The 15,561-nt window shown below is 37.9% G+C and overlaps 1 protein-coding gene across 1 annotated transcript; it reads right to left on the bottom strand.

Moving 5' to 3' along the window:
* Window positions 1-4,213: 4,213 nt before the first annotated feature.
* On the bottom strand, window positions 4,214-15,376 carry mogat2 (monoacylglycerol O-acyltransferase 2). The gene is made up of 7 exons (XM_032575648.1): window positions 15,168-15,376; window positions 14,981-15,078; window positions 13,025-13,203; window positions 6,165-6,369; window positions 5,852-6,026; window positions 5,376-5,575; window positions 4,214-4,634 (listed from the first exon to the last, which is right to left on the bottom strand). Exons 1-7 carry the CDS (start codon window positions 15,176-15,178, stop codon window positions 4,480-4,482), a joined length of 1,023 nt encoding a protein of 340 aa, XP_032431539.1. The 5' UTR covers window positions 15,179-15,376; the 3' UTR covers window positions 4,214-4,479.
* Window positions 15,377-15,561: the final 185 nt, after the last annotated feature.

Genomic DNA, 15,561 nt, shown 5'->3' with positions numbered 1-15,561 from the left:
GAAAGATTAAAAACTGTGTATCCTTCTCACAGGTCTTGATGCATTTAAAGACCAAAGAGTCTCTTAATGTTTCCAAATCTGTAAAATCTATTTAATCTACAGATTGAGACGGAATAGTTTCTTAACCTTAAAGTAGTTTAACATAGCAAAGGATGCCAAATCAATTTTAAATGAATACCATCTAGTAAAACAATGTTTTTTATTTTTTATATATATTAAATCAGACTTTTTCCTCAGCAGAATTTAAAACAAGTTTGAGTTATCATTCGAAACATTCGCTGTACTTTGTATCTGATGCAACTCGTCCCCAAACTGACACCAGGAATGGACCTGGCCAAAATTCACAGCCTTTGTATGAAATCTATGAAACTGTCCTTGACACGAAAGTGGTGTTGAGAAACAACTTGCCACATTGGGAATGTAACTGTGCATCTCTGCACTTGTACAGTGTCTAATATCTTTTCACATTAGAATTATTTCAGTTGACTGCTCTCCGTCGTTCGGTTTCACGAATATTTTATCACTTTTGAGGTTAAATTTAAGGGGTTTTTATCTCACTGTTTAGGTCAGTTTTTAATTTTTATTCATCTAATTTTTACATAATTTACAACTAATACTCTATATCTGCTCAAAATTAAACATTTTAATAATGCAATCTGTTCAATAAATAAATGCATCATTTTTCTTAAAATCTGAGGATTTCTGTGTCCTGACATTGCAGGGCAATAAGGCTCTTGGAGTTACTGTTGAATTAACAGGGGTCTTATCAACTGTTCCAGTCATTTCATTAGGAAATCATCAGAGCAATGGAAAAAAAATAGGAAGCCAAAGTTCACAGACAGATAAAATTTCATGTATTATTTAGCTCTAATAAAACAGTTGATTTATGCTGCTGGATATTATGTCCCAGATGCCAACTGAAACCCACCTATGAACTGAGCTGGAATATAAATATTTCTGAACTGTTGTTGTCTTTTTTGTGAGAGAATAGCTAAGATAAGATGTACTGCGCGATTCCACGAACAGTGATTTCCTTTGTACTTTGATCGGAGTCTTGAAAAATAAGTCAATAATGTTGTTATCCTTGGGTCTTTCAAACCCACCTGAGAGCTACCTGACATCAGTCATCAGCTTCTCCACACAGCAGATTCCTGAGCTATCTGCCGATGAATACACTCCTCGTCTCTACGCAGAAATCCATTATTTTCCCAAAGTGGATGCTTATTTCTTGGTGATTTGGATCTTTTGCATCGCATCTCAGCTTTAAATTTTCCCCACAGTCAGCGTTTTGTAAAGTCCAGCACAGACTCAGACAGAAGCTGTGCCCAGACGGTGTCGTAATGACCGGGGCATTGTCCACTCTGCCCTCTGTGTAATGTGGAAATATCGGAGCACTTACTGCTGTCTCATATTTCACGCTTCTGCCAAAGTTCACAGACGGCCTTATCAGGTTTAAAACAAACACAGAATAATTTTTATTGATCAGATGCCTCAGCCAGCGTACGTGCAGATCTTAAGAAAATTATAGACTTGCTTTATTGTTCAAGAGTAAGTATGTACTTCACGTAGTATGACGGTGTTGGAAGCTGAAATCCAAAGACTATGGCCAAGTCTTGATGTGGTTAGCATAAAACAGCAACAGCAAACAATATAACAACTGAGTTTGTAAGGCGTAAGAGATGCCAGTATAAATCCAGGCAAATTGTTCCCATTTAATAAAAAAGTCCACAGGTTTGGTGGTCTTCATTTACATCGTTCAGACAGCAAGAGACGAGGAATACGTGCAGCTAAAAGTCCCAAAGTCTGGAATCAAATCACAAATGGCTGCATTACGATTTGTTAGATTGCTTATGAGGCCCCACTGCGCCACTACGACATACAAACCTGTTAGTAAACTGCAGTTTCACAGTTTACGTAGCATGGTAGCAGGCTATTTGCTAGGCTATCCAGCTGCCAGCTGTAGCTTCACATGTCTTTATTTAATTTAATGCTGTATAACACTTTGAAAAAAGACACAAAGTAAAGATTTTCTTTTAAAGGATGTAGTAAGTACTAAACCAGTTGGAAAAAATTATAAAAACCTACGAATTATGTACATATGCTTATATGAATATCAGCAAAATTATATTTAAAAAATATAAATGAATATCTTATAAAAAAAATAATTTTGTTCTCATTAAAGTGACAAAAATCATGGGAAAGACACGGGAAATGTTACGGTATGTTTGAGGATAATGTAGAACACTTTTTAGTTTACTTTGACAATTAAAAAAAAAAAGTTTAGTTTATTTTTAAAGGTAGCGACTTGTAGCGGATTAATAAAAATAATTATACCAGGTTCAGAAAAGGTGCAAAAAATTTGGAATATTCTAAAGTTTTATCAGAAAGCTTCTGAAAAAGTGGCACATATTAACTCCAGAGAATAGCATTTTTACCAAATCAGAGGTTATTGCTGTTCTGGGATCGTGTCTCCACACAGTGATGCAACATAATGTCTTTTATGCTGTTTTAGAAAGTTACAGGCCTTGCACAAAGCCCCAAACCCAGACATAGTCTGTGTTAACACACAAAGTCTGTGTGTTTCCTCAGGCTGGAGACAGCCTGAGGAAACAGCCTCTACCCTCTTTCTCAGCACATCTCTTCTCATTAACCCAAAAGAAAATCAAATCTACACTTTTCACTTAGTTAATTATATTTTTTAGTTTTAGTTTGAAACTTTATTCCAGCTACATGAATTACGGAGGGCAAGTGGATGGGGATAAGGGGTCCCAAAAAATCAGGCACAAAAATTTTTTACTAATTAATTGTAATAAAATATTCAAATACAAATATGTAAAGTATATTACACATTTGATATTTGCACACATTTTTGCACATATCGAATATGACTTAAAAGAAATTTTATTTTGTGATTTAACGCCTTGTAATTAGGCCTCTATCCCTTTAAAAAGTCCTGCTCTTTCTGAAATTTTGCCTTCAGGAAGTCATCACAACATTGCTCCTCTATTAACTCTGTATCAACGTTTTACCAGCGTTGCACTGAGATGTATCTCATATAATGAGCTGAGGAGATGTTCAGTTTTACAGAGTGTTTGCTAATTGCTGTTGGCTAGTCTGAACGAGCTGGGTAGGGGAGGGCTGCTCTGTGAGTTGGAGCTCAGAAGTTTGGAAACTGTAGCTCTGAGGAGAAGCTTTGTCTGTGAAGCCGGCACTCAGTCCATCCAGGCGTTTTGCACAGCTGAGCGGTTGCCACAGGAGATTAAAGGATTTCACACACATGAAAGAATCAAAGCAACACCCCGGGTGTGTTTTTAATGAGAGAATAACATTACAACATGACACAAAAAAGTCATTATTACATTATACTGCTCCTTTAAGATGCCCTGCGACAGACTGGCGACCTGTTCAGGGTGAACCCCGCCTTTCGCCCGGAACGTTAGCTGGAGATATGCACCAGCAAATCAATGGATGGATGGATGGATGGATGGATGGACAGACGGACGGACATATCGAATATGACTTAAAAGAAATGGATGCTCCTTGCATCCATCCACTCCTTGGATGGATGCTCCTTTAAGAGATATAAGTAATATAAATACATTTGCTCCAGAAAAAGATGATTTGCTCTTTTTCGGTGGGAAGGCGGTGGGCTTTTCTACTGCAACAAAAAGGTTGTAAATTGACTCACCTCTAAACATTATGAACCTATTTTATTTTAAAAAAACATTTTAAATTAATTAATCAATTGTAACGACAGAAAGTGAGAAAGTGGACTCCAAATGTTAGACATAAAAACGACAGAGAGCAGCAGATATCACCAGAATTTTTCAGCTGCTCTGTCTCACTGGGAGATTAATTATGTGGACCACATGGGAGCTGAAGTCCTGACAAAGTCCAGACCATCTCATGTGTTCTGAAAGGGTTCATGGCCTAATCCGCTTCTCTAAATACCTGCAAAACAAAGTGGGGCTAATAGGGCATCTCCTTTTTTTATTAACTGTATCTCCAATCTGAGGGAATTAGCTAAAACACATTTTACGCAGCAGGAAACTATAGCTACAGAATACAGATTCAATATACTTTAATGATTGTATTCATCTGAATCACAATGGACAACAAATGTTTGTACATTAAAACTTTATTTTAAAAAACTGATTCAAAGAATATTTAGCAGCAGACTGAATAAACACAAATGAATTAGCCATACAAAAAAAACATTTATTTAATAAATGTTCAAAAAAACATTCTTGGTGTTTATTTATCATCCAACCACAATTACATTTCATGTAAATTAAAGAGAATGCAGTCAATCTTTGCAGTTTATCTGAATTCAGCACTGACTGACATACCAGGAAACATTATTCTGTAGGTAATAAACTCACTGGGAATGTTATGGCAAGTCCACCACTTAAAGCTTCTATTTGAACCTGAGCTTTAGATATAAATAGCCGTTCAATTCCCCGCCTGCTCGGGTCAAGGTCAGACAAAGTTCAAATGAACATCCTTGTCTACTCCATAGTTGCCTTTGTGCTCATCGAACAAACTGCTGAGCTCGTCCATGTACAGCTGGTGGAGGGCGTCAAGTTCTTCGCCGGTCGGCTTCTCCTTCTTCTCCACCTTGATCGGCCGGCCAACTGCAGAGAGGCGACAATGTGCAGGGAGGCCTGCTGAGAGCCAGTGTGCAGCGTTGCATGAGGCGTGTTTACCTAAAGCAAGTGCCGTGCAGGAGGGCCGCGTGCCGTCCAGCATCACAATGCTAGGCTATGTGGATGTCTGTGAGTGCTTGTGCTCATGTCAAATCTGACTGATGAAATGTTCTTTGCTTAAACTCGTCAGCAAATGTTGCATGTATGGTAATAAGCAGTGCCTTGCCATAGTGGTTATGCCTATACAGATACACAAACATGGGTGCACCGATTTGAAAATGTGGGCCAGCATTGATATTCAATATAAAAGTTGCTGTTATAGCTGATAATCAATATGTACTGATGTATTGAACATCAATGACACAATGTTCAATTTATGGTAAATTCAGAGTATTTTGGAATTTAATTTGAATATCACTATATAAAGTCTTGTCTATCCAATTGCCCGTAGAAGTCAACTAATTAGTAAATAAAGTCCGGATTTCTGTATAAATCCAGAATTCTTTACAAATTTTCTGTCGTTTTGGGTAATTTTCTCCCCATTTCACAAATTTGTTGTACTTTGTGTTGCTCTGTCACATATGAAATGAATTCCTCCGAGATTCGTGATCGAAGTGAGACACTACATAATATAGATGTAGCCTATCGACTTTTTAAATAATTACATATTCTTTGACAAGCACAAAATCTGCTCATCGTATCCACAAAAAATGAGCAGTGCTTACTCACCAACTGTATGGATTGGTCGTCTGTAGGGCATCAGGCCGAAGGAGTACTGGAAAATACCACGTGCATGGAAAAGAGGCAGGGAGACACCCATGATGCTTTGCAGCCGATCCTGTGTCCACCGAAGCCAGGTTCCTCTGGGGTTTTCCACTTGATCATACACTTCATTCTCTCCAAAGGAGAAAACTGGAACCAGGTGAGCTCTGAAACATTTTTGATGAAATGAGGATGTAATTCATAACATTTAAGATTAAATAAGAACCCAATTTCTCACAGATTTTTTATTATTATTATTCTAAGAAGATCTTAGGAGGAAAGTTCCTTTCTTGGAAATATCCTGCAAGTGACTTAAACGTCTTTGTTTTTAAGAAGACATGGTGGGAAACTCAAAATAATTGAATTGGCGCCATAAAACAGAAGGACTTCAGAGAATCAGCCGTCGTAAAATTTGCTTTTACCACGGGGCTTTTTGCACTAACCCATGCTCCATTGCCATTTTGATGAAGCCTTTCTTATTGGCCAGGAGCACATTGAAGGTGCCAGGATGAGCATCAAGGGCTTCTGGGGCCCCGCCAACAGCAATCACAACAGCACTCCCACCTTTCTTCTTGCGGAGTGGATAAGTAGCGCTTTCTTTGTCAGACGGAATCAAACCTACAAGTTTGGAACAAGGAACACATGGGCTAAAGCTAATAAAGTATATTTTTATGTTGCTTCAAAAATTGTCTTAAGTGGGATATGAAGAAGCAGCAGGATGGAAAACGTGATCAGTAAAACTTGTCAGGGCCTCACCAGCACACATGATGTAGTCCCTGAAGAATGGAGCTCTGAACCACAGAGGCAGCATCAGCAGGTAGCTGGTGAGGCCTGGAAACAGCTGCGGGAAGCCAGTGGCGTAGGTGCAGAAGTTGGTGAAGGCTCCTGCTACCAGCACGCCATGAGGGTGGAAACCCAGGATGTAGTTGTGTCTGGGGTCCAAGTCGGCTGTCTTCACCAGCTGCGAGGGCAACAGTGAACAAATGGATCTCATTTAATTTAATAACATAGTTTTCAAATTGTGAGCAAGTATACAAATGTGGCTGCTGGTACTTGGACTGCAATGGTAAGTAAATGCTGCTAATGTGCTGTTTACCCCTGAAGGGTGGACCTGGATCTGGAACTGACATTGGTCCCAGCTTAACAGTCTCCGAGACTAACCACTGCTAACTGTTTTAAGGTCAGACTAGTCAAAACTCACACTAACTTACCTACGTGCTATATCTGATGATAATGACATGCTGCTTGGCAAAGAAAAGAAAAGTCAAGAAATATTTTAAAACAAAATTTTTGGTGCCTAGGAAAAAAGGAAGAGGTAAAATGTGACAGAGAAGGGTACAGTAAAGCTAATATGGTGAAATTGCCTGTTCCCTTGGTTATTTAGCAGAGTGATAGCAGCTAGGCTAGCTAGCCACACACCGCACGAATCAAGATTTAGCCTAGCTAGTTCTAACACTGGCTAATTTGTTTGATAAATTGCTTACTTCTTTGTCATTCAGTAGCTGTTACAAGTACATATTTGCTATATTTTTACCTGGTTAGTTAAATGTCCACCTTTCCCTCACAATGTTAGCCTGGTTGTTTGTTGCTAGTTTGTTTGTTAAATGCTAGTTGCTTGGAGATAAACCATTTATCTCCAAGCAACTAAACTAGCAAAACAAGTTAACTGTGCAAACTCATTACTTGACAGTACACATTATTGTCATCTTAGCATCATTATTACATTCACACATAAGAGTTTTTGATTAATACAAATTAGAATATGCTTATAATTTCCCCGGAAAGGTCTAGAAAACTTAGCAATTTCATGAATTAATTTTTTTCCAGGGCTGGATCATGACTTTTTAATCTCTATGTCTGCTGTGTAAAGCTTGAATTACTGTACATTTAGATAAATTATTGTAAGCAAACTAAGTGCCCTCATTCTGTCTCATTTAGTTAGTAGCCTACTGCACCACCATTTTTTTTTCTGCTGCATTTTGGGTTCAACCAAGTTTAGATATGAAGCAACAGAGTTACAGTATTGCTACTTCGGTGACTGTGCACTCTGTTACATTTAACCCTAGCTCCCACCTAATAATTAGACTTGCTTCACTGTAACCCGTGAAGCATGGGGTCATTACACTGTTGCTACAAAAGTCAGGGTGTGCACTGGGATGACCTGTCTGGGCAGTTTTGATGTCCATCGTGTCCAATTTTAGCCCATGTGCAGAGGACATCAGTTGACCGATTTAACTAAAAAAAAACATGGCTGCATTTGCTCAACTCTTAAATTGTAAAGCTCTGCTAAAATACCACTGCACATTAGTATTTTAAATGAATTTTAACTGGAAATCAGGCTCGAAATCAATGGGTCAATCTAGGCACACGCATTATAAGTTCCAAATCACTCTTTGTATTAAAGCTCAAGGGAGAATTTATGTGAGTCTCAACTATATTTAAATTAATTCTTAACATCCTGAAACAACAGTGCGAATTGGGGATTGTGGCTCTGTGGAACCAATCAGTTAATAAATGACCTTTAGTGAAGAGTACTGGTAGAACTTTTTTTGTTAGACTTTGAATAATTTCAGTGAGCAGATGGTGACATTTTTAAGTAAGACATGACTGTCATAAACATTAAGCATGAAGCCCAAGTCTAATACCTAATATCTATTACTTATCACTGGATATGTTTCTACATGGCTAATGTTTTATTTTGTGTTGACAGAGTAAAGGGGGCTTAATACAAATAGGCGTCACAGTTTTAAAATTTTTAGTCTTTTTTAGGTTAGGTTGGGATTCTTGTTCATTCCAAACCTCCTTTCAGAGGTATTGCTACGATAGGGTTTAAAGTGTCCTTCTTTCTGCGTGTTTGTCACAAATAAGTGTTTCAGAACATCAAACCAATTTAAATGTTAGTCCAAAACAACACACGTTAACACAAAAGACAGTTTTTAAATGAAGGTGCTTATTATTAGGGAGGATCTTTTACAGTAAAGTTCAATAAAAAAAGACCTCAAGGATTCAGTCAGCATTTTCCGTCTACTACATGCGAAGTATGCACTTCCTCAAGCGGTGTATGAATCTGTGTCACTGTCTTGTCTGCATTCATTTTGGTTCTTTTAAGTGTGAATACACGTCTGCAGACCCAGTGGAATTAGAAATGGTGGGTACAAGTACAGCAATGCAACTTATTAGGCTCCCTGGTTTCTTTGGATGCATGGGCTCTTTGTTAAAGATAATGCGCTGTATAGTCAGATGATGCAGGACATGATTTACTTTAAAGTGAATGGATAAAAAGAGGTTAGGGGGGGGCGGGGGGGGGTTCCCCATCTGAAATTTCTTAAAGTTCAAACTTTTATTTGGTATCTCTGCCCACAGGAGATGAGTTCAGAGAAAAGGCAGAGAAATTTAGCAAATGCTGTTAATGTCGGTGTGTGACGACACCTTGTAGATGTTTGAAGATTTTTCTTATTTTCTCCTTATGATGTCAAGGTTTTAAGATTTAATCTTCATGTCATGTCTGCTACTATGTACGGAACGCATTTATATACATATATATATATATATATATATATATATATATATATAGGCCTGTCACGATAGCAAATTTTGCTGAGCGATTAATTGTCTCAAAAAATTATTGCGATAAACGATAATATTGTCTGAAGACCTTTTTACTCTGATTTAATGGAAATGACGTAATAATGCATGCGATTTCCTGCCAAAGATAGATACACTTTATTTTCAAAAGAATATTTAACACTGGACCTGATAAACTAAATAAACAAAACAACCAAAAACAAAATGGATTCTCAGTCTCCATTAACAAAAAATGTACTTGATAAAAACTAAACAACATAAAGCCAAAGTGTAAATAAATACTGCATTCAACCCAAAGAGTGCAGATTATGAAGTCTGTATACTATGTTGCCCTTCAGTAATAATTAGATTTAAATAGAGAAGATGGGCACATCGACTACCTGATGCAATAATTCACACTACATGATTTTTTGCTCCTATTTTTCCCCATACAACAATCTTAAAACGTTGGTCTTCCTAAGATTGTGTGGTGTGTTACGGTAGATCATCGTTGCCGCTCCGATCTAAATCAGGGGTTTTCCCCGACTGGGATCTTAACGCAGCCTGTTGAATGTGACATTTAGCCAATCAGAAAGCGAGGATTCTCCTCCGTGTTTTCTGAGGGGAAATTACGTCGGGGAATCCCAAACAGCTGACACGGCGCAACACGAAGTCCAGCCGACTTGGAAACAACATTAATGTTTATTCAACATGCAAAGAATATAGAAATGACAAGGGGAGGAGTTGGAGCGAAATTGCTACCGCAGTTGATAAACCCGGTAACTTTTCAGCTGTTCTTCGTTAACGTGACGTAAATAGGTTCTAATGATTTTCATTAAGTCAGGACTTTACGCTGACACTAGCCACATGCATTGCAGGTAGATTGTAGTAAAGCATTGATTAATGCCTGGTTTTAAAATTAGTTCACTGGACTTGTAGCCATTATTTTGTGCCCATTGTTGGACACCACACGGCAGGAATGAACCCGATCGAACCGTTATACCTAGGATTTCTGTCGGCTGTGTGGTCTGTCAGGTTTTGAAAATGGGCCGACAATCGGCCGACAGCTCTAAGATCGTGTCATGTGCGCTGGGCTTTACACTAAGGAAATGAGGAAGGGAGGATCAGTGGAGAGCACCGGAGTTGAGCCTTTTTTCATTCGGTGTCATCAACAGAAAGAGAAAAAGGTCGGGAGAGACGATAATGCCGATAATTGAAATGACGTCGATAGTTTTAATTTATCGTACGATTAATCGATTTATCGTTTAATCGTGTGTGTGTGTGTGTGTGTGTGTGTGTGTGTGTGTACCTGCTGATTCTGATTGCCAGTGCTAATGTCAGACAACAGCTCACTGTTAATAAACGTTTATCTGCTGTCATTGGTGGCTATGCTAACTAGCTTGCTCATTCACGTCAGGCTCTATTGTGTTGGTGGAGCTTTAGTTCAGCAGAGAGATAATGAGTGGGAGTGAGAAGCACGTACTTTAGGATGATTGACAACGCTAAGACCCTCCTCCTGGCTCTGACTGGTAGATTTTTTTCGGATTATCTGTCTCATAAACTGTCATGACATAGTGAAAGTTTTCACAAATATGTATAAAAACATTTTTTTGTGTATATAAAATTTACCCACTGCAGCTTTAATCTACTCAGCAAGAACTATTTCAGCACATTAGTTTATTGTGTTTTTCTTAATGTGTAACAAAGCACAATTAGGTCAGTTGGATTGCCTGTTGTATAATCTGATTGACTGAGAGGGTTCAGCTAAACAAGTCCATGTAAATTAATGTGTTAAAATCAACAGGTAATTCAGATCTTCATCCACAATTTTTTTTGCAAAATTCTGGTTAAATTGTCACATTTCTATGAAGCTGTGAACTGACTGTAGGCATTCTGTTTAAAATAAATAGCTGCTGCAGTTTTCAGATAGATAGTAGATACGAATCTAATAAGTACACACATGGGCTGTGTCAGCTCCTTTTCATCATGCTAACATGCTACTGGACCGCTGTTATTGTTGTTGCACTCGGTCTTATCAGGAAGTTCAAAGTCTTCCCAAGCAACAGAAAAAACATCCATGTAATGTTATGAAGTTTGTTAATGACCCAGTAGGTTGTCTGTTTGTCATTATGTGTGTTAGACAGAGAGATTGGCAGTAACTAGTTACATTTACTTGAGTATCCTTTTGGGGGAAAAAAAATTCTACTTTTTGTTATAGTTTTACTACAACTTTTGAGTAAAATCTTTGGACACTCAACACACTATGAGTCAGTTCGCTGAATATAGAACAAACACATTCAAACCTAAAATGCATGAGACACAGACCTACAGTTTATGTTGGAATAAGACCCCTTGTTTGTACATAAGCTTTGTTGTTCTCATGTCATTTTCTGTCTTCTGAGGCATTATGCATGTCAAGTGTGACATAAAAAAGTGTTACGCAACAACATAAAATGAGTCATTGCGTAATTATTTACCCTCTCTAAGTGGCTGACCTAATTAAGCAGAGGTCCAGTCAGGTGGTGCAGGTAGTCTCACAATGAGTGGAATGGAGATTTAAATTGTGACTTGAGGGGGGTGAACATTTATGCAATCACCTGTTTTTTGTTGAATACTTTTATTTAATTATTTTTGTAGAAATCAGTTATTCAAGTTGACTTTAAAGTTATTTTTGTGTTAACAAAAGCTCAATTTCGTTGCTCATGACTGATTTGTACAAAATAACTTTTAATAACTGTGAATTCTTTTTTTTTATACAGGGACTGCATATTTTTTGCGCAACGTTTTAGGGAGGCAACGTTCATTCATGACCACCAGAGGGACACAATGAGCTACAAAAAAAATAAGCCTATGTCATATTCATATGATGCAGTTAGTTTTTTATTTAGCACTAATGTAAGATTCTTTGAGCTTGCAGAAACAGCTGTTAGGAAGCCTGAGGAAATCAGAAAACAGGAACCATGTAAGATGGTCTACATTTCCTCTGTTTTATTGCAAAACCTCCAGCACCAAAACAGTTATACATTGCCTCTGGCAGTTTCTGCTCTTTCCAGACTTTGCGCAAAGTTCCAGAGGTATTTCTACGTGCAAAGTAGTTCCCGGGGATTCAACAACATGCAGAATTTAAGCCATGAGAACTTGGATGTTAAATTCTGAAGAGAACTTTAAATAAAAAAAATAGTCTAAGGAATAAGTCCAAGGTTCACTTTAATTTAAAAAGCAAATGTTCTCATTGCTGAGCAATGATATTCAGCAGTTTCTTTGTAATTGCGTTAGTTAGTGTGATTTGTAAAAGTACTTGCATAGTTAAATACTTACAAAATAAGTATTGCTTGAACCTTCATAGTATTATTTATTACCATAAATCCAAATATGGTGGTTGTAGATTATAACATCAGCTAAATTAGTTGATGTTGCTTTGGCTTGCTTACCTGCAAAAGCGAGTTGCATGTTCAATTTGTTCACTTTTTGACATCTCAAAATCAGCAGCGATGTCAAAAAACGTCAAATAAATAAATAAATAATCCTATCATCCAGAAGCCAGACTTACTGACTTAGTCTACAGAAAATCATCAGATGGAAAACCTTTAAACGGGAATATGAATGGATTTTCACCAGTTTCAGCTAAAGCTCTGCAGACGGTTATTGTCTCTGGCACAGTTGGACAAAAAGTCTGACTCAAACATGTAACATGAATGCCTTGTAACTCAAAGTTAAAACCAGCCGATCAGCTTGATTCTCCTGCCTCTTGTGATATCATTAACTCAAATACACACAATCTGGCAGATTTTTTCTTCAGTGCTCAGTTTAAATGGTTTCTATTTTGTGAAATCCTGCAGTGGAATTTCTTACTTGGATCCCCAGCCGTGTTTTTTATTTTGCTGTTAGTGAACATGTGTTAGTGGAACAAAAAAATAAAGCGCCGGTTAGCATCTTTAAAGCAAATAGTAGACTGTTATTTGGTGCAAATGACTAAAATACAGATTGTTGTATCAGTGAGAGCATTGAGAGAATAAATATGCAGAATGGCTTTTTCTAAAGCTTTCTCTCACCTTGATGGGGAAATAATCCCGCATGTACCCCCACAGTTTGAGGCCAAGCAAAACAGGCGTTCTGCGACCCCCGCGTGCCGGCGTGTCGAAGTCATAGTACCACCAGATGGCGTACAGCACACTGATCAGCCAGAAGCGAGTGAAGAGTAGGTAAAGGAACAAGATAATGCAGGTAGGTGCTGAGGGGGGAACAGAGAAAACATGATGAGCTGCATGGTAACATGAGAAACAAGTCATCCTAATCTGTCCTTTCTGACCTGGAAAAATGGGTGCAGGTTATTGCACTACAGGATACAGCAAACAGGACCAGATTTGACTCTTAACAGTTCACATGAGGAGCATGAAACCTGATTCAGATAGCTGTTTTAATCGTGAAAACCTAATTATCAGTGTTCACATGAAGGTTGGGACTACGGGTTATTCAGCAGGCCCCTGTCTTAAACGTCTGACTTAAAAGGGACATGAAAATATATTTTCATGTGCAGTACTAGCTTTTCTCCACACAGTGTTTTGCATGAAGATTAAAGAAGTTCTGTTTGGGTCTAATATGGCCTCTGCTCACATGTTTGCCGCCTCTCTGACATGGTATTTACATCTGTGATGTTCAAAAAGTTCAACAATGCACTATAATTTTATGGTTTTCTTTCCACAATTGCCTTTCTTCTTGCACCTTTTCGACCAAAGACAGATTTGTAGACCACATGACTAACAGTTGTCCTGCAAACGGAGCTGTGGATCTCTGCAGCTCCTCCAGAGATACCATAAGTCTTTTTGCTCTTTGTCTTTTTTTAAAACCTTGTCTGCATATCTGTTTATTCAGACACCCGATAACCTTGAAGTTATATGGTCTTATTGGTAATGTAAAATATATATTCTACATTTACTTGATCACATAAGTGAATCATTACCAACTGTAATTATACTGAAAGCATAACATTTTATTTCATAATTTTAGTAGATCATTTCAATGGGACACACATTTCTTTCCTGCTATAGCGTTGTTGCTTACATTGCATAAAATCTGTTGACAAATAAGAATGTCAATCTCTAATATCTTTATTGTTGGGTTTTATGAGTAATCTGCTCGGTGAAACAGATCTAACAAAGAACAACTTTTCCCCCACTTTATTTTGTCAACCTCAGAAAAGAAGTAAATGACAGCTTGAGAGTCTGAAAGAAGCTTTGTGCAAATGTCTTCAGCAGTAGAATTTGCAGAAATCCATCAGATTGAAATTTTTGTGATATAAGTGCAAGTTTGACACAGATATTGTGTAAAAACGTCCTTTGTTTTTACACAATAGGTCTTGCAAAAGAGACTATAAATCAAAGGTAAACTGATTCATTTAACACTGATTGATTTGAATTAATAACCAGTGATATGATGGAGTTGTGATGCAAAAAATGTTGTATGTTATACAATTATTAGCACCTTTACATATGTGTATATATATACAGTACAGACCAAAAGTTTGGACACACCTTTCTAATTCAATGGGTTTTCTTTATCTTCATGACTATTCATAAGGCAAGAAATCCCACTTATTAACCTGACAGGGCACACCTATGAAGTGAAAACCATTTCAGGTGACTACCTCTTGAAGCTCATCAAGAAAATGCAGAGTGTGTGCAAAGCAGTAATCACAGCAAAAGGTTGCTACTTTGAAGAAACTAGAATATAAGGGGTATTTTCAGTTGTTTTACACTTTTTTGTTTAGTACATATTTCCACATGTGTTATTTATAGTTTTGATGCCTTCAGTGTGAATCTACAATGTCAATAGTCATGAAAATAAAGGAAACTCATTGAATTAAAAGGTGTGTCCAAACTTTTGGTCTGTACTGTATATGTTTATTTTATTTTATTTTTTTTTTCACATTGTCATGCACTCTCATGTTGACCTTTGTGCTACTATCAGGAGATGTTCCAGCATTTTAGCAAACACCCACCAGCACTTACCCAGACCCAGGAAGGAGAAGACCCACTGGACCACCGCGGCAGTCTGCAGCCTCCTGTTGAGGGGCACGTCCACAGGCGCGAAATCAATTTTCATTTTTCTATGAAAGAAGACAGACGAGCCGACGTGCCGCCGCTGAGTCCAAGAAGCACAGCAAGGGAAGGAAAGTCCAAAGTCTGTGCTACTTACCCATCCACCATCGCCTCCTATTGACTTTTGGCTTATCTTGACTCAATACATGGTTTGATTTCTCAGCATATATATCAGCTTAAGCTGACCTTTGACCCAGAATGGTATTTGATGCATGAATGCAAAGCAACCAGACTCGAAGCCAAAGATCTATGGGACAAAATGGATGTCACGCAGCTTTTTCATTCAGATTTTTACACAATTAACTTTGCTCTTGCAAAATGTTGCTCTTTATGAATGTAACAGCAGCTGGTTGAGCAATAGCACAAGAGTTTCTCAGTGACACACAGCGATAAAGGTCATTTGGAGAGGGTTCACACATTTCTTATCACACTGCACAGAATGTCTTAAATATTGCTGCAGTCTTGTTAGTAGATAAAGTGGTCGGTTTTCA

This window comes from Xiphophorus hellerii, chromosome 11 (assembly GCF_003331165.1).
Source record: "Xiphophorus hellerii strain 12219 chromosome 11, Xiphophorus_hellerii-4.1, whole genome shotgun sequence".
Lineage (NCBI taxonomy): Eukaryota > Metazoa > Chordata > Actinopteri > Cyprinodontiformes > Poeciliidae > Xiphophorus > Xiphophorus hellerii.
Note: the sequence above shows the minus strand (reverse complement) of the source record. Positions and strands in the feature narration are given on the sequence as shown.

Bases quoted from the DNA above. Each gene is read 5' to 3' on its own strand.
- mogat2 (XM_032575648.1), bottom strand. The intron at 13,204-14,980 runs GTAAGTGCTGGT...TTCCCCCCTCAG, and splicing joins CTTCTCCTTCCTGGGTCTGG to CACCTACCTGCATTATCTTG. The intron at 6,027-6,164 runs GTGAGGCCCTGA...CCAAACTTGTAG, and splicing joins GGACTACATCATGTGTGCTG to GTTTGATTCCGTCTGACAAA.